We start from the raw sequence: 18,844 nt of genomic DNA, 5'->3' as shown, positions 1-18,844 counted from the left end.
TAGGTTGACTTCCAAAAAGGCTTCCAAAACTGAGCGGGCAGATGCTTTTCTAAAGCAAAACCCAAGCTGGACTTGAAAAGGTCCTCTTTTCCGTGAACGGTCGGAGAGGAGGAAAATTCGGCCCCATCCCGGCTTTCGCTCCCAGAAGTCATTCTGCTGGAAAATTTACAGTGCTCAGCCGATTGTTTGGCTTGGCAGACTGGTCAGGATGCTGTCTTGTAAACTCAGTAATAGCTGCCCCCGTTTTAATTTGTTTGACCCTGACGACAGTAATTTATTATGCACTTTAGAGCTGCTCCCCCAATACAGAAACACACACACAGAGAGCTTTAAAACAAAGAGTTTGGCATCTTTCTTCAGACTGCTCCGAACCCTGTCTTGAAAGTCTCTTTAGCATCTGCACATGCAATGGGGACTCATTTGCAATCTGCATTGCATTGAAAGAAAAGAGAACGCCTTTCAGTCTGAAAAATGCAAGGACGCTCCTTTTTGGAGATCCATAATTATCTCAGAATTAAGATTCAACTGTGTAAATTTAGCATCCTTGCATTAGATTGCTTCTTTTGGAGATTTCCTCTCCAGTCAGCATGCTGTAATGGTTCAAGTGTCGGACTATGATTCTGGTGCACAAGGTTCAAATCCTTGCCCAGCCATGGAAGCCCGCTGGGTAAACTTGGGCAAGTCGCAATCTCTCAGCTTCAGAGGATGGCAATGGCAAAGCCACTCTGAAATAACATGCCTAGAAAACCCTGGGTTTGCCTTAGAGTCACCATAAGTTGGAAACGATTTAAAGGCACATAAGAACAACTGGAGACCATACTTTTATGATAGCAAGCCTTCCTACCTTCATAAAGCCCCCCGGTTTAGTTCCTAGCATCTCTTTTAGTTTCCATTTGAAGGATCAGATAGCAAGCAATGATAGAACCATTTTCATTCCAGATCTTCCAAAGAGCTGCTGCCAGCTACAGAAGACGATACTTGGATAGGTCTGAAAATAGTTTGACCACATTCAAAGCAGGTCAAATTATTGGAGAGACAACATGGCATAGTGGTTTTAGCATAGGGTTAGAACTCTTGAGACCAGGATTCAATTCTCCACTTGGCTATGAAAACCCACTGGGTGATCTTGGGCAAGTCACAATTTCTCAGAGGATGGCATTGGCAAACCCTCTCTGAAGAAACATACCAAGAAAATCCCATGATAGGGATCATGATAGCGATCATGGTATCATGATGATCCCTATCATGATACCATGATAGGGAGATGCCATCCCCAGATGCTGGCAAAACGTCAGAAACGAACTCTCCTAGAACATGGACACATAGCCCAAAAGACTCACAGAAAGCTATTTTCTCCATCCTTCCGTAGAAGTGCACACGTTCCGCTGTGAGGACTGCGATGAACTCTTCCAGTCGAAGATGGACATGAGGCGGCACAAGAAATACTCCTGCAACGCAGTCAGTTCCCTCTACGAAACCCTGAGCGAGGAGATCAAGCAGGAAAGTGGTGCGGACGGGCAGATCCACGAGTGCAAAGATTGCGAAAGGATGTTCCCAAACAAATACAGGTAACCCTGTTAAAGCAAACGTAATTTATTTAGCAATGTACAAGTTGGGTCTCCTTCCCAAAATCCCCAAATCCGAAATTGTGTCTACATGGATGTGCACAACTGCATTTTGGTTTGAGAATTAGTTCAAAAAGTGCAAGCTGGGTGGGTTCATATTTAACGGTGAACCAGATGAATTTTTCCATCATTCAATTGCCAACTACATTTGTGGGGTGTGTGTGTGTGTGTGTGTGTGTGTGTGTGTCAAATTCCACTGTGCTCAGGTGGAAACAGCCTTGCAAGCTTCATTGCCTCTGTGCAGAGCTTTCAAGGTGTGTTGCTAGAAGCTGGGATGCACCGCTTTTAACTGCCATGGGATTCTGGGAATTGTAGTTTGTTGCAGCACCTGAGCTTGGCTTTTATTTTGCAACGTCTGACATTTTTCTTGAACGTCGTGCATTTTGCAGGGCTTTGTCCTCCTTTATGGTTATGGAGTCTGGTCACTCCAGGACATGCCAGTTGTGTAGTGGCAACTATGAGCAAAGGGGAGATATTTTGCAATGTCTTCTGTTTTGCAGGATTTGGGTTACAAACAAGCTAAATGGTCCCTGCTCTAGCACCTGGTTTGCGTCTCTATGGCAGTGAATTGTAATGCTTTTGGGTTTTTCTTTCTGTGCCAGCTTGGAGCAACACATGATCATCCACACTGAAGAAAGGGAATACAAGTGTGACCAGTGCCCCAAGGCCTTCAACTGGAAATCCAACCTGATCCGTCACCAGATGTCGCACGACAGCGGCAAGCGGTTTGAATGTGAAAATTGCGTCAAGGTATGGCTGGGTGTCATGGCATTCCTTGGAGGCGGTAACCCTTGGGATGCAAAGGAAAGGAGCAGAGTAGATGTTTATTATGAGGCTGACATACTGAACATGTCCCATTGCAAACGAAAAACACTGCCTTGAATTTCCTCTTTGGGGAATAGAGGGATGATGAGCTTTCAAGCAAAAGAAATGATTGGAAGTGGGAAACCTATGCCTTAGCATAGACTCCCCCAAACTGAGGATGTCCAGAACTATAGAATTCCCATTATCCCCATATATCTATGGGAATTGTGCTTTTTTAATGTACTTCTTTAATGTACAGAATTCTTGTCAGAAGGCAATGCCTTCATTTGCCCATCTTCGTGCCAACATCGCCGGGCACTACCTAGCCATTTCTTATTGTTTGTGCAGATATCGCATATAATGCATACAGATGAATACAAAAATGTAGCTCTTCTTGGCATCGTTTCTCCTCCTTCCAGGTGTTTACCGACCCCAGCAACCTCCAGCGGCACATCCGTTCTCAACACGTTGGCGCCCGGGCCCACGCCTGCCCAGACTGTGGGAAAACCTTTGCCACTTCCTCGGGCCTCAAGCAACACAAGCACATCCACAGCACTGTCAAACCTTTCATATGTAAGTTGTCATGGCCGTCTCGGAGAACCCAGCCGGCCGCAATAATTGCACATATCCTGAGCCGCGCCGTGAGCCCCCCCCCCCCCCGGTGTAATTTTATAGGTCAGGGCCGACGACAAAATCTCACCATCTTCTTTCTTTCTTTTCGGAGAGCTCCTGTTTGTTCAGTAGACATGGGTGGCAGGGTTTTTGACAAGCTAAAAGCTGAACTCCACCGCGAGCGCTGCCTGGTGCGCCTGAACTTTTTCACTGCGTTGCACACAACTCAGACACACAAACCACACACACACACACACGCACAGAGCTTGCATCTGAGAGAAAGACGGCCAAGGGGTGATATGATAGCACTCTTTAAGTATTTGAAAGGATGTCACATTGATGATGGAGCAAGCTTGTTTTCTGCTGCTCCAGAGAACAGGAACCAGAGCAATGGATGCAAGTTCAACATTAGGATCTCAACATTAGGAGGAACTTTCTGACAACACAAGCTGCTCAGAGAGTGGTGCAGTCTCCTTCCTTGGAGGTCTTTAAACAGAGACTGGATGACTATCTGTCAGGTATGCTTTAATAGTGAGTTCCTGCATGCCAGGAAGTTGGACTGGATGGCCCTTGGGGTCTCTTCCAACTCTAGGATTCTATTATTCTATGAATTGCTATGGAAAAACAATAGAGGATAATAGAGTTGGAAGGAACTTGATATCCTAACAAGTCCTTGTGGTGGTGGTGGTGGTGGTGTGCCTTCAAGTCATTTCCGACTTATGGTGACCCCATCATGGGGTTTTCTGAGGCTGGGAGCGTGCAACTTTCCCAAGGTTACACAGTGGGTTTCCATAAAATCACAGAATCCTACAGTTGGAAGAGACCCCAAGGGCCATCCAGTCCAACCCTGTGTCATGCAGGAACTCACAATCAAAGCATATTGAACCCTGGTCTCAAGGTTTGTAATCCAATGCTCAGACTATTTCCTTGTTCAGCGCAGGATCTCCAGCCAGGCAGTGATACCCAAATTCTGGCCTTCCATGTGTTTTGGACTTCATCTCCCACATTCTGGCTCTCCACATGTTTTGGACTTCTTCTCCCAGAATCCCAGACCTTTGGCCAACATGGCTGAGGCTTCTAGGAGCTGAAGTCCAAAACACCTGGAGGACCAGAGTTTGGGAATCGCTGAGTTGAAGCACCCCCATGCCTCTTTTTTGAAGACACCCCGGGAAAGAGGCCCTGGTTCCACTGCTGAATTGCTCTCACTTCAAGAAGTGCCTACTGATGTTCAATCAACATCTGTCCTCCTGGAACTTCAGACCATTAGACTTGGTCCAACCTGCCCTTTCCTCTGTATGATAACCCTTGAGGTATTTAAAGAGTACGATCATGTCACCACCACCACCCAGTCTTCTCTTCACCAAGCTGAGCATGCCCAGCTCCATCAACCTCTCCTCATACGTTTTGTTCTCCATCCTTTGCATCTTTTGGGTGCATCCACACTGCAGAATTGAAGCAGTTTGATACTACTTAGATGGCCATGACTGTCCTACAGAAACCTGTGAGTTGTACTTTGGTGAGGCACCAGATCTCTCTCACAGACCAGGCTGAACATTGCACCAAATTACAATTCGGAACCTTCTGTAGGATAAAATGACGGCAGTTAAAGTGGTATCAAACTGCTTTAATTCTGCAGTGTGGAAACACCCAAGGACAATCCTCTCTTTCAAGGGCTGTCCAATCCTTATCTATTTCAAAGTTAAAGAACTTGAAAGAGCAGAGATTACACTTCAGTATATGCAGCAAGAAAACAAATTGGCAGACAAATATTTGCTGTTGTTGTTTTTGTTGTTGTTGTGTGTCCCTGTTGCTGTGTGACTCTAAGGCGAACCTATTGTGGAATTTTCTTTGTAAGTTTCTTCAGAGGGGGTTTGCCATCACCATTCTCCGAAGCTGAGAGAGTGTGACTTGCCCAAAGTCACCCAGACAAGTATACCTAATAGATAATTCCTTCTCCAGCATGGTAAGGTGCAAAGCATTTCTCTTTCCATTCTGGCGATTGTTTCTAAATGTGTATATCTCATTATTGCACCTACATAGAAATACAGGTGTTCCCAAATCTGAAAATCTCCAAAACCCCAAACACTTTTGGTCCCAAGCATTTTGGATGCGGGAAAGTCAACTTTTTCTATTGTCACGCTCGCCTCTTTGCATTATTTTAAAGGTCACCAATGCACCACTACGATATTGTCCCCACTGTATGTTGTTGTTGTTGTTTTAAAGACGACTTCGTTTCAGACCAGTTCTTTCATATTAATTTCATATTGGGTTTTGGTCTTTTGGTTTCTGTTGACGCTTTAGGTGAGGTCTGCCACAAGTCCTACACACAGTTCTCCAACCTCTGCCGCCACAAGCGCATGCACGCCGACTGCCGGACCCAGATCAAGTGCAAGGACTGCGGGCAGATGTTCAGCACCACCTCCTCGCTCAACAAGCACCGGCGGTTCTGCGAGGGCAAGAACCATTATAACCCAGGCGGCATTTTTGGACCGGGTTTGCCTCTGACTCCTAGCTCCATGATGGACAAGTCCAAGCCACCCCCAGCCCTCAACCACGCCAGCCTTGGGTTCAACGACTACTTCCCTTCCCGGCCGCACCCTGGTGGGCTTCCATTCTCTCCTGGTCCCCCGGCATTTTCAGCCCTCGCGCCTGGGTTCCCAGGTATCTTCCCTCCATCGCTGTACCCCAGGCCCCCTTTATTACCTCCAACGCCGCTACTCAAGAGTCCCCTCAACCACACTCAAGACGCCAAGCTCCCCAGCCCTCTTGGCAACCCAGCTTTGCCTCTTCTCTCTGCCGTGAGCAACAGCGGTCACCCGGCTTCAGGAGAGGAGAAGTACAACAGCGGCGGCAGCCTAGGCAACTCCTACCTGGAGAAGCTCAAAGCCAGGACTAGTGACATGTCCGACGCGAGCGACTTTGAGGACGTCAACACCACCACGGGCACTGATTTGGATACCACCACTGGGACAGGGTCCGACTTGGAGAGCGACGCGGAGAGCGACCGGGAGAAAATGAAAGAGAAGAGTAAGCAGGCGGAGAGCAAGCCAGATTTCAGTAGCAGCTCCGTATCCACTAGTTCCACTAACAACATAAGCGACCTCCCTCTTTTTTATTCCCAACATTCCTTCTTCCCTCCACCTGAGGAGCAGCTCCTTCCCATGGCGGGAGCCGCCAATGACTCCATAAAGGCCATCGCCTCCATCGCGGAGAAGTACTTTGGGCCGGGCTTCATGGGCATGCAGGAGAAAAAGATGGGCTCCCTCCCCTACCATTCCATGTTTCCATTCCAGTTCCTTCCCAATTTCCCCCATTCACTGTATCCTTTTACGGACCGGACCCTCAACCACAGCTTGCTGGTCAAGGCTGAACCAAAGTCGCCCAGGGACCTTCAGAAAATGGGCAGCACCAGCGCCGAGTCACCCTTTGACCTTACCACAAAGCCAAAAGAAATTAAGCCAGCCTTGCCACCTCCCAAAGTCCTGCCTGCTCATCCATCCGGGGAGGAACAGCCGCTCGACCTGAGCATCGGCAACCGCATCCGGGCCAGTCAAAACGGGAGCCGGGACGCCCGGAAGAACCACGTGTATGGAGAAAGGAAACTCCTGCCCAGTGATATGTTACCCAAGATTTCCCAGGCTCAGATGCCGCCACAGCCATCCTTGCATTATGCTAAGCCATCTCCTTTTTTCATGGACCCCATGTACAGGTATTAACATACCCTGCCTTAAATCGCTGCCCCTTTTAGGCTGCCATGTGCATCCACTCCAGTGGAGACCACCAGTGCAACTGGGTTATTTTAGCCTCTGGGTTACATGGTCTTATGCAGTGGGGCAACTGTGGAAGGTCTCACAGCCCTTGAGCTATGTGGGTTGTCAGAAATGTTCTGCTTTACTGGAAGAGTGTTCATGTGTAAAATGTTGGAGAGTGTGCAGGATGCTAAGCCAGGTAGGTGGGTTATTCTCATCCAGTAGGTCATCCTTACATTTCTACGTTCATCAGCAAATATGATGTTGCGCATGTTCTTGGCCAAGAGATGCTAAATGAGGAAACCCACACCTGCAGCCTCACAGAGTTTGTGTGGCAGATGAGTGTGGGAAAACATGACATCAATATGGAGGGAGGCCAAAGGCCTGTCAGTTTAGATTAAAATGATTTTGCTCAGTTGAGAGACATGAACTGAGGGAGGGAAGGAAGGAAGGAGAAAGAACTTCAGTTTTCCCAGAATTGCTATTGATATTTGAATTAATGCAGTTCCCGACATTTATCCCATTTCCCCCAACTATTCTCATTCAGGCCTCATTACCACTATCTTTTAAACTGGATTGTGAATCGGTTTGAACTGATTCAAACGACCCGGGTTCCCACTCAATCTGAATCGCTGAAGCAAATCCAAGAGGGGAACCACAAGTGGGTTATTTTGATGCCAGAATATGATAGAAAATGTGATTGGGGCAAAAGTAGTGGGAACCATGATCCAGTGTCGAATTGATCCATTGATTCGTATCACATACTGATTTATTTGTAAGTGGGAATGAGGCCCTGGGCATGTCACACCATGAATCTGTAGAAGTAGACTTAAGTCTACTTAAAGGTTGCCATTAAAGCAGGGCTGGGGAACCTGTGGCCCACCAGATATTGTTGGGACTATGTTGTTGTTGATAGCTGCGTTGGAGTCAACTTCAACTCATGGTGACCCTGTGAATAAGACATCTCCAAGCCCCACTGTCCTCAATTGCTCTGTTCAGATCCTGCAGGTTCAGGGTCATGATCTCCTCTATCCACTTAGTATGTGTTCTTCCTCTTTTTCTACTGTCCTCCACCTTTCCTAGAATTATTGTCTTTTCTAATGGGTCCTGTCTTCTCATGATGTGTCCAAAGTACAACAGCCTCAGTGTAGTCATCTTGGCTTCCAGGAGGAGTTCTGGCTTGATCTGTTCAAGGACCTATTGGTTTCTCTTCTTGGCGGTCCATGGAACAAGTCCTCAGTACTCTTCTCCAGCACCACATCTGAAATATATTGATTTTCTTCCTACCTTCTTTCTTCACTCTCTAGTTCTCACATCTGTGTTGGATATACAGATGTTAGATATTGGTCTACTACTCCCAAGTTTGGCTCATGTTGGTCTACTACTCCTTTCCTATCTTCTTTCTTCACTGTCCAGTTCTCACATCTGTACATACATTGGATGTACAGATGTTAGATATTGGTCTACTACTTCCTTCCTATCTTCTTTCTTTACTCTAAAGTTCTTGCATCTATATATGTGTTGGGTGTACAGATGTTGGATATTGGTCTACAACTCCCAAGTTTGGCTCATGTTGGTCTACTACTCCCTTCCTATCTTCCTTCTTCACTCTCCAGTTCTCACATCTGTACATGTATTGGGTGTACAGATGTTAGATATTGGTCTACAACTCCCAAGTTTGGCTCATGTTGGTCTACTACTCCCTTCCTATCTTCCTTCTTCACTCTCCAGTTCTCACATCTGTACATGTGTTGGGTGTACAGATGTTGGATATCGGTCGACAGCTCCCAATGTTGGGTCGTGTTGCCCAAAGTGAAGGCGGCGGGAATCCCACAACATCTGGAGGGCCCCTGGTTCCCCGCCCCAACCCCCCCCCCCAATATGAGCATGACAAAATGCTTTGGCAATCTTAGTGCCGTTCTGTGGGAAATAAGGATAAGGTAGAGATGGATGAGTCCGGGGGGATTCCCGCACCTCTGCTCCGTATGGCCTGGAAATGATGCCAGGATAACAGAAGTTGGAGGAGGCTTTGCCAATTAAAACAGAAGATGTTGAGAAATGGCAGAGTACCAGAAGACAGACGTAAGGGAGGGATCCGGGCAGGAGAGAGATTTTTTGAAACAACAACGACAAAAGGCAAACGTTTAAAATCCGTCTGATGATGTAATGGGTTTACCCAGCAGTTAACCCAACTTGGAAAATATGGAAATAAAAGTGGGGTGTACAACAGATTTTTGCAGCATAGCCTCACCTTCTTACAGAATGGCTATGTCCATAGAAACATTGGAAGGTATGCAAAAGCAAATATGGAGAACATGAAGCTGCATGGGGAGATGGGGAGGCAAATAAAATGATATAACACAATCTCTTTGTCTCCCTGCCCCCCGTCATGTAGGTTCAGGCTCTCCGTATTTGCTCTCACATACCTTCCAGTATATCAGAGATGAAAACTGGGGCCTCATTCCCACTTATAAATAAATTGCTTTGCGATCCGAATCGATGGATCGGTTCGGCAGCAGAGCGTGGTTCCCACTACATTTTCCCTGATTGCATTTTCTTGCTGCAAAATAAAATAAAATAACCCACTTGTGGTTTGCATTGACAAATGAATCAATTCAAAATGGATTCAAAGGGCAAATTTAAATCGATTCCGATCCGCATCTGGTTCACACTTGCGCAGAACCGATTTATCCAAAAAGACACGTGGGAAAAAATCAGCATAAAAAATATGTGGGTTAAATGGGTCTAGCACATGGTCACTCTCTCCAAATCACTTTAGCGATTCGGATCAAGTGTGAACCAGGGTCATTTAAACCAGTTCAAACCGATTTGCAATCCGGTTTAAAAGGTAGTGAGAATGAGGCCTGGGGCACATGGTGTTGAGCCACATCTGAGTGTGTTCAAAATGATGTGGCCATGCAACAAGATGCAAGCATTAAGCGGAAAAACTGTTGGAATTGATGTACTGAGTTTAAGAAAGGGCAAGGCTTCATCTTTCTCTTGCATCGGTTGATAAAATGGGTACCCAGTTTGTTGGGGGCAATTGGCTTACAGACTGTAAACCCCTTAGGGAGTGTTGAGGTCACTATGAAGTGGTATAGAAACATAAATGCTATTGCTATTGCTACGTGTAAATACATGTAGGCAGTGCACATGCTGTTGCAGTTTAAAGGTTTTTAAAATTGCTAGTTGTTTATGACACAACTGTTACCACTACATTCACCGGGAATTACGATTTATGAGTTTAAAAAACATGACCAAAGATTTTGTATGGTGTGATATGGGAGGTCAGTGGGGGGGGGGGGGGACCTTGAGTTACCGCCCTGGGTGACGCCAACTTTAGTGACTCCACTGCCGGCAACTGATCTTTCTTTAGGGAGGCCAAAGAAGAACCACGACCTCACCCACCTTTCTTGGTGTATAGGGCCCCCCCCCCATGAATGCAGTTTCACTGATCCCTTTATAACAGTGGTTCTCAACTTGTGGGTCACAACCCCTTTGGGGGTCGAATGAGCCTTTCACAGGGGTCACCAAAGTCTATTGGAAAACATATATTTCCAATGGTCGTAGAAACCGAGACACTGCTCCTCCATGTTTTGGGGTCACCACAACATGAGGAACTGTATTAAAGGGTTGCAGCATTAGAAAGGTTGAGAACCACTGCTTGTAAGGTGGCTTCCCCCCCCCCATCCCTTTTAAAACCCTCACGTTTTCCAAAGTAAGGTGATGGATTATCGTCTTTTTCCTTGCGACCCCTGTAAGGTATGTAACCCTCTGTGTTGCTGTCCAGCAGGGTGGAGAAACGGAAGGTGGCAGACTCAGTCGGAGCACTAAAGGAGAAGTACCTGAGACCTTCGCCCCTGCTTTTTCATCCCCAGGTAAGACTGGAGAGCAACACTGCATGTTTTTATGGCACTGGGTGTTGGGCAAGAGTGCATATGTGTGGGGCTCCTCTGGTTACCTTGGGGTAGTACAACCTAGAATCATAGAATCATAGAGTTGGAAGATACCTCAAGGGCCATCCAGTCCAACCCCATTCTGCCATGCAAGAACTCTCAATCAAAACATCCCTGAATCTAGTCTCTGCTTAAAGACCTCTAAGGAAGGAGACTCCACTACACTCCAAAGAAGGAGTGTGTTCCATTGTCAAACATTTCTTACTCTTAAGAAGTTTCTCCTAATGTTGAGCTGGAATCTCTTTTCCCATAGCTTGCATCCATTGTTCTTGGTCTTATTCTCTGGAGCAGCAGAAAATAAGCTCACTCCCTCCTCAATATGGCACCCCTTCAAATATTTAAACAGGGCTGTCATATTAACTCTTAATCTTCTCTTCTCCAGGCTAAACATCCCCAGCTCTCTTAGTCTTTCCTCAGAAGGCATAGTTTCCAGACCCTTCACCATTTTACTCGCCCTCCTTTGGACATGCCCCAGTCTCTCAATGTCCTTTTTGAATTGTGGCACCCAGAACTGGACACAATATTCCAGGTGGGGCCTGACCAAAGCAGAATACAGTGACACTATGACTTCCCTTGATCTAGACACTATACTTATAACCTGAGCCAACAGTTAGCAAAAGCCAATGTTGCAAAAAGTCCAGTGAATGATGGGATCAACAGCCATCATGGGAAGAGCCTGGCGAAGTTTCTTTTTCAACCAGAGCTCCCAGAATCCCTTAACCAGTATCGCCACTGGTTCTGCATTCTCTATTTGAGATATGGCCCCCTCCTTGAACTACATACAATTTAGGTGCCCTGAGTACACTGGATATCTCAGACTTAAAGTGATTTCACCCTCAGCCCCTTCAAGCTAAACATATCCAGTTAAGTCATTCATCATAAGACCTTTGATCCTCTTGGTTGACCTTCTCCAGACACATTCTTGTCGATATCCTATTTGGTCGGTGATGCTTAGAAGTGGACACAGTATTCCTCATGAGGTCTGGCCAAAGCAGAACAGAGCAAAATTACTTCTTCCCTTGGACACTATACTTCTGTACTTCAGTAGGATAGCCGCCAAGCCCAGAAACTATGGGATGAGATGGAGAAGGGTGTGAGGCCAGTTTTGCCAGTATCGGCCCATTTTGGATGCCAGTGGTGTGGATAGCGTCTCCACCTTGCAAATGCAGAAGCTCCAACAGTAAGCCAGGTTTCCCCATCCATACAGACACAGCCTTTCTCCATCTGCAACTGCAAATGGTGAAGAGGACCCTGTGTCATTGCCGTGTTGTGACATGGCTTGAGATGATCTCAGTATTGATCAGGCACATTAACAATATCTTTATCCCCTTTCTGCTGTAAATAGCAAGCGTCTCCTCTCTGGTTTCATTTACTGAGTGCATGGCTGCATTGTTTCCCTGCTGGAACCTTTCCCACCTTGAGTAAGCAGTCCTGACATCTTTGTGCACGGCTGAAGCTGGCGGCTTTCAAAGCTAAACTTAGTCCCTTCATTGTTTTGTCTCGGACCAAGAGTTTGCTTAATAACTTCCTCCGATTTTCCTTCGGAGGGGACCCTACAATGGTGACAGGCCAGCCAGGGACATCCGGTGTTTGTGTGGGTCAGAATAGCAGGGAGAGTGGTCTCCAAAGGACCTATGATAGCTATCCAGCGAGTCTGGTGAGAAAGATAGACGCACCAAACAAAAGCATGCGCAAGGGACCAAGGAGGGAAGAAAAGCCAAGCTAATAAAACTGACAGCAAGGGAAATATCTGTCATGCTAATATCCCTCAACACTGTCTACTGTATAAGTCTAGAAATTTTAGTTTAGTTTGACCCCAAAAACCTGTGCCAACTGATCCATGGGTCAATATACATACTATACTTTAATACGTATTTTAAAACGGCAACCATACCCCGATGAAAGGAAAGACCATAATCTCAATTCTCTCATCCATCCAGCCATTAATATGAGCACGAACAGTTCATGTCTGCTGGAATTTTGTATGTTCTTTGACATTGTTTTCCTTTGCGCCCCTTTGAATTCGCGGGGGATCCGTTCCGGACCCCCGTGCAAGTTCAAAATCTCATGCATATTCAAGCCCCATAGGCTTGAATGGGCCGTGTGAATGTGGGGCATGCGCCGTGGGCATGCAGGCATCCCATTCAGGTTAATAGTGGTTGCCCCTCCGTGGATTGCCAAGTCCGCACTTTTCAAGTCTGCAGACTTGGAGGAGCGACTGTACTCTTCATTGACTTGAAAATCCCATAGCTTTCAGTACCATCAAGAGGAGTGATACCATAGTGATGTTGTTGTTGTGTATCTTTCAAGTGTGTGTGTATACATAGGCCCGTAGCTAGGCCTTTAGGGGCCCTGGGGCAGAAAGTAGGGCTTGGTAGGGCAGAGCATTGGCATGCTCCCGAGCCCTACTACGCATTGCGGGCACCATCTTGGCACTACATGTGTTCCTTCAAGTAGTTTCTGACCTACGGCGACCCAACGACAAACCTATCGTGGGTTTTCACGGCAAGAAAAAGAGGTTTGCCTTTGACTTCCTCTGAAGGTGAGAGAGCGTGACTTGCCCTAGTTCACCCAATGAGTTTCCGTGGCTGAGCAGGGATTCGAACCCGGGTCTCCAGAGTGCTAGCCCAACACCCAAACCACTGCGTTTCACTGCCAAAATGTAGAACTTTAAAATAAGTCCGCAAGTCCTCATATGGTAAAGCCTCTGCGATGAAAAGTCGGAAGAACAAAAGCCATCCTCAGGTATTCCCGCAAAGGGGGCCGAGTGAGAGATTCTCTATGGGATCTATAGAGCATTTTTAAAAACCGAATGGATTTTATTACTTGACTGGCAAATGAAACTGAGTCCTTGGTGCTCTCATGCTATTTACATAGAGGCCCCAGATCTGTCCTAGGAAATGACAAAAATATGGCTTTTGTGGATCTTTATTTATTTATGTTGTCTGAGTGGTTGTTAACCTTCTGCAATTTATTCTTCGGTGTCCAGAACAAGCCTTTTCTTTCTTTCTTTCTTTCTTTCTTTCTGATATATACTCTCCAGCAACACCTTGGCTCTCGGTGCCCATTTTGAGTGCTCTGGGAATGTGCCAAATTCAACATCGCCAGCTACTATTAACACGGCATTTCATTTTGTGACTGATCACTGGCAGCGCAACCACTGAGCACTGGGCTCTGTGGCCTATGATCCGCACACCATCCATTGCTCCCATAATGTCAACATTAAGACCGTTTTGATAGTTGATATCGTAGCTGCATCCAGAAGAGCCAGCATGGCATATAGTGGTTTGGGCATTGGACTACAACTCGATTCTCGTTCGGCCGTGAAGCCCACTGGAAAACCTTGGGCAAGTCACACTCTCTCAGCCTCAGGGGAAGGCAGTAGCAAACTTTCTCTGGCCAAATCTTGCCAAGAAAACCCCTTGACAGGTTCACCTTAGGATCGCCATAAGTCAGAAACTTGCGTCGTAACGTTTGGCGGCACATAACACAACACACACACATAGAAGAGACTTTTAACTTTTACCACCTTGATCACACTCAATGATACTTGGCACCTATATTCAAAGCAATGCCAGTATCATGAATGAATAAATATGGTATGCCACCTTTGGGGTTACACTTAGATCTGTGCATCTGTTTCCGGTTTATGTACACTATCACCCAATGCAATGTAAAATGTTAATCCCCATGAACAAGAAAGTGATAGGATCATGGATTTCAGTGCAGTCCAGAGTAAATTTGGCACTGGGCTTCTCTATCATCTCTTGTTGTTGTTGTTGTTTGCCTTCTAGTCATTTCCAACTTCTAGCGACCCTAAAGTGAATATATCATGGGGTTTTGTTGGCAAGATTTATCCAGAGGTTTGTCATTGCCTTTCCCTGAGGCTGAGAGCAAGTGACTTGCCCGAGGTCACCAGTGTTTGTGTATATGCGCGCCACTGAGCATGAATTGCAATGTTTGAAGATCCAGATGGAACCGAAGCCCCTAATGTTCTCTTTCAGCCTCACAGAGTCTGAGAGCAAATTGTTTTGCCTGGAGGATTCATTTTAGAAGCAAAAATTGCTTGCTTGGTAAATTATTGACTTCATTATTAGCATATTCCTGTGCATGCTCAGTGTGCATTCCTGTACATATTCAGTGGGGGTTCTTCCTTAAGAGGATGGCATTGGATTGCACCCGGACTTGCCAATGAATCTAGATACATTACACAATAACATAAGTTGGAAATGACTTGAAGGTGCACAACAACAACTAACTTAACAAAGCACTTAGGAAGGAAATTAAATTTTGAATGCACAGGGCTTCTGTACTAGATGTCTGTCCAACAACAAAATAAATATGGATTCCAAATTAGTTTCTTCACAATTTTGCAGTTCTATAAGCATCCTATATTTTTTAGATTGTAAACCTAAGGGCAGGGATCCTTTGCATTTAAGAAGTTCTTCCTAATGTTTAGGTGGAATCTCTTTTCTTGTAATTGGGATCCATCGGGTTCATGATCTGATCAGAAAGCAAGCTCACTCCAAGTAGGAGGGTTCCAAAAGATGCGTAACAAGAAAGGTGGATTGTTGGGGCAGATATGGTTTGCTTGGTAAGACCTACAATGCCACTAGTAGTACAGCTTATGTTAACTGATGATCAGTGGTTAACAAAACCTTTCCTTTCAGATGTCAGCAATAGAAACCATGACAGAGAAACTGGAGAGCTTTGCTGCCATGAAGACAGATGCCGGCGTCTCCTTGCAACCCCTCCCGCACCATCCCTTCAATTTCCGCTCGCCGCCCCCAACGTTGTCCGATCCCATTTTGCGCAAAGGAAAAGAGCGTTATACCTGCAGGTAAAGAAACTGACACTAGCCATGCTTCTAAACAGAGCTTGGAAGCATGCATTTTTTGGCACTATAGCTCCCAGACTCTTTGGGAAGGACGCATGCGCTGGTGGAGGGAGATGCGGAGTCATCTTCCAAAATGTTGCCTTTCCAAGCTCGGCTTCTGACCACGTTGACTCAAATTCTTTTAAGGGATCCAGGTATTGCTCTATGTCTCTGCTGAGCGACTGGTGCAAATATCCAGCACAACAAGCATGTCAAGGAGGATGTTTTGTGAGCAATTTGGCAAGAGAAATAAGCACACAAATAAAGGTTTTGCCAGTGCTTACAACACCTGGGAAGCTTTCGATTTATGGCATGGGACTTACCTGTTTTCACCTTCCTTCCAGGTACTGTGGTAAGATCTTCCCACGTTCAGCAAATCTGACAAGACACCTCCGGACACACACAGGAGAACAACCTTACAGGTGAGTAAGAAAGCTTGTGAACTCTAGGACAGACAAATTGGTTGCTTCCAGGTTTGTTTGTTCTTGGTTTTCCCAACTTGAAGCTCCCGCTGTCCCATTTTGCTGCCAACCTCTCATGTACACATTCTTGCACTTTCCCATTCTTCTTTTATCCACATGGTTTAAGTAACTGGGCCAAGGGTGGGTTGCTATGTTTTCCATGAACGTGGCCAACCAGACAAGCAAAAGTAAGGAATATCAATGTGCGGCTAAGACACTTGTGCAGAGAAGAGAAATCATAGAATCATAGAGTTGGAAGAGACCCCAAGGGCCATCCAGTCCAACCCCATTCTGCCATGCAGGAACTCTCAATCAAAGCAACCCCGACAGATGGCCATCCAGCCTCTGTTTAAAAACCTCCAAAGAAGGAGATTCTACCACTCTCCAAGCCCTTACTGTTGAAAAAACATTTCCAAATGGGGAAAAAAGCTAGGCCTTCACAAAAGAGTGGGCAACTGATTGGGCAATTCGGAGAGCTAGTTGTTGTTGTTGCTGCTGCTGTTGTTGTTGTGTGCCTTCAAGTCATTTCCAACTTATGACAATCCTATGGCAAACCTTCTTGGCAAGCTTGGTTCGGAGGAGGTTTGCCATTGCCATCCCCTGAGGCTGAGAGAATGTGACTTAGACAAGGTCACCCAATGGGTTTCCATGGCCAAGATGGGATTAGATGGGATTAGAGCTGGGGATGTTTAGTCTGGAGAAGAGAAGGTTAAGGGGTGATATGATAGCCCTGTTTAAATATTTGAAGGGATGTCATATTGAGGAGGGAGCAAGCTTGTTTTCTGCTGCTCCAGAGATTAGAACGTGGAACAATGGATGCAAGCTGCAGGAAAGGAAATTCCAGCTCAACATCAGGAGCAACTTCCTAACAGTAAGGGCTGTTAGACAGTGGAAGACTCTCCTTCCTCGGAGAGTAGTGGAGCCTCCTTCTTTAAAGGTCTTTAAACAGAGGCTCGATGGCCATCTGTCGGGGATGCTTTGATTTAGATTTCCTGCATGGCAGAATGGGATTGGACTGGATGGCCCTTGGGGCCTCTTCCAACTCTAGGATTCTATGACTATTTTTTTTGGGGGGGGGGAGATCTGCATGCATCCCTCCCCATGCAATTTTGTAATTGCTTTCCTGCTATTCTAATCTACGAGGTTATTTTGCTTTGAATGAAATAAGTGCCACCGCATTCACTTGTCAGACCCAAGCACACTCCAGATTATTCACAGCTTGCTTAGGCCATTTTTCTTCCTAAAAAGGAGACTTCGATACTTAACGCAAGTTAGCAAAATAGAAAATATGTTTGGTCTGGTCCTCTCCCAGAAAAAATGGTCTGTGCATTTTGGTTTTGTTTTGTTTTGTTTCGGCAATCAGGGTTCGACTTCTAGACGATCTTCTATAGTTTAATGGCTCTCCGGAGAGTTTGCACCACGTTTTGCAAAGAGTGTGGGTCATTACCTATTTTCTTTTGCTCCGTTCACAACTCCGGCTTCTAAGTTTAGCACGTTAAAAAAGAAATTGGTTTGGAAAGCTTTCTTGCTTCGTCTGGATAGGGAGAATCCCATCACAACTTTCTAGGTCGTATATTTAGGCCATTTTTCCTTTTGACGGCTTAAGTAGTTTCTTTGTTGACCCATTTAATCTGAGAGATTAATCAAGCACATACATATGCATGTCCCAAAGATGTGTGCGGGTGACAGAGCACAAAGCCCAGGGCAAGGCTGAGCAACTGGAGCTGGAGTCGATGACTTTCTTCATTGCAAATTCAAGTCATGATCCTACGTTGCTCTGGTGGAATTTAAAGCGCCACCAGGCATAACCAAGAGCCTGTCGCTGCCACGGCTGTATCCTAAGGAAACCTGTAGTTTGTCTGAGGTCTTTAGACAGAGGCTGGATGGCCATGTGCCATGCTTTGATTGAGAGTTCCTGCATGGCAGAATGGGGTTGGACTGGATGGCCCTTGGGGTCTCTTCCAACTCTATGATTCTATGATTCTATGATTCTGGTGACATTGTACAGCTCTCTAACTGAGGAATCTAAACATTTCTCCTTAGAATCATAGAATCATAGAGTTGGAAGAGACCCCAAGGGCCATCCAGTCCAACCCTATTCTGCCATGCAGGAACTCTCAATCAAAGCATCTCCACCACATGACCATCCAGCCTCTGCTTAAAGACCTCCAAAGAAGGAGACTCCACCAAACTCCAAGGGAGTGTCTTCCATTGCTGAACAGTTCTTACTCATAGAATCATAGAATCTTAGAGTTGGAAGAGACTGCAAGGGCCATCCAGTCCAACCCCATTCTGCCATGCGGGAACTCTCAATCAAAGCATCCCCATTGACAGATGGCCATCCAGCCTCTGTTTAAAGACCTCCAAAGAAGGAGACTCTATTACACTCCGAGGGAGTTTGTTCCTCCGTTGAACATCCCTTACTGTCAAGAAGATCCTCCTAATGTTGAGCTGGAATCTCTTTTCCTGGAGCTTGCATCTATTGTTCTGTGTTCTAGTCTCTAGAGCAGCAGAAAACAAGCTTGCTCCCTCCTCAGTATGACATCCCTTCAAATACTTAAACAGGGTGATCATATCACCTCTTAACCGTCTCTTCTCCAGGTTAAACATACCCAGCTCCCTAAGCCTTTCCTCATAAGGTATGGCTTCCAGACCCTTCACCATTTTGGTCGTGCTCCAATAATGCAAATCCTAGGATGGAGTCATTGTTGTTAACGCAGAAACATACCGTATATAGTTGACTATAAGTCAACCTCATGTA

The 18,844-nt window shown here is 45.9% G+C and overlaps 1 protein-coding gene across 4 annotated transcripts in view; it reads left to right on the top strand.

The window, feature by feature from the left end:
• PRDM16 (PR/SET domain 16) overlaps positions 1–18,844 on the top strand; it is a 228,737-nt gene that overhangs the window by 194,471 nt on the left and 15,422 nt on the right. For 3 of the 4 annotated variants that reach the window (XM_042478731.1, XM_042478735.1, XM_042478734.1), the window contains 7 exons: positions 1,370–1,568; positions 2,228–2,375; positions 2,849–3,002; positions 5,343–6,750; positions 10,581–10,668; positions 15,417–15,586; positions 15,967–16,044. In XM_042478731.1, the coding sequence (XP_042334665.1) occupies positions 1,370–1,568; positions 2,228–2,375; positions 2,849–3,002; positions 5,343–6,750; positions 10,581–10,668; positions 15,417–15,586; positions 15,967–16,044 (2,245 nt within the window). The remainder of the gene's footprint in view (positions 1–1,369; positions 1,569–2,227; positions 2,376–2,848; positions 3,003–5,342; positions 6,751–10,580; positions 10,669–15,416; positions 15,587–15,966; positions 16,045–18,844) is intronic. The other variant, XM_042478732.1, reaches the window with a different exon arrangement.

The sequence above is a fragment of the Sceloporus undulatus genome, chromosome 7, assembly GCF_019175285.1.
Source record: "Sceloporus undulatus isolate JIND9_A2432 ecotype Alabama chromosome 7, SceUnd_v1.1, whole genome shotgun sequence".
Lineage (NCBI taxonomy): Eukaryota > Metazoa > Chordata > Lepidosauria > Squamata > Phrynosomatidae > Sceloporus > Sceloporus undulatus.
Note: the sequence above shows the minus strand (reverse complement) of the source record. Positions and strands in the feature narration are given on the sequence as shown.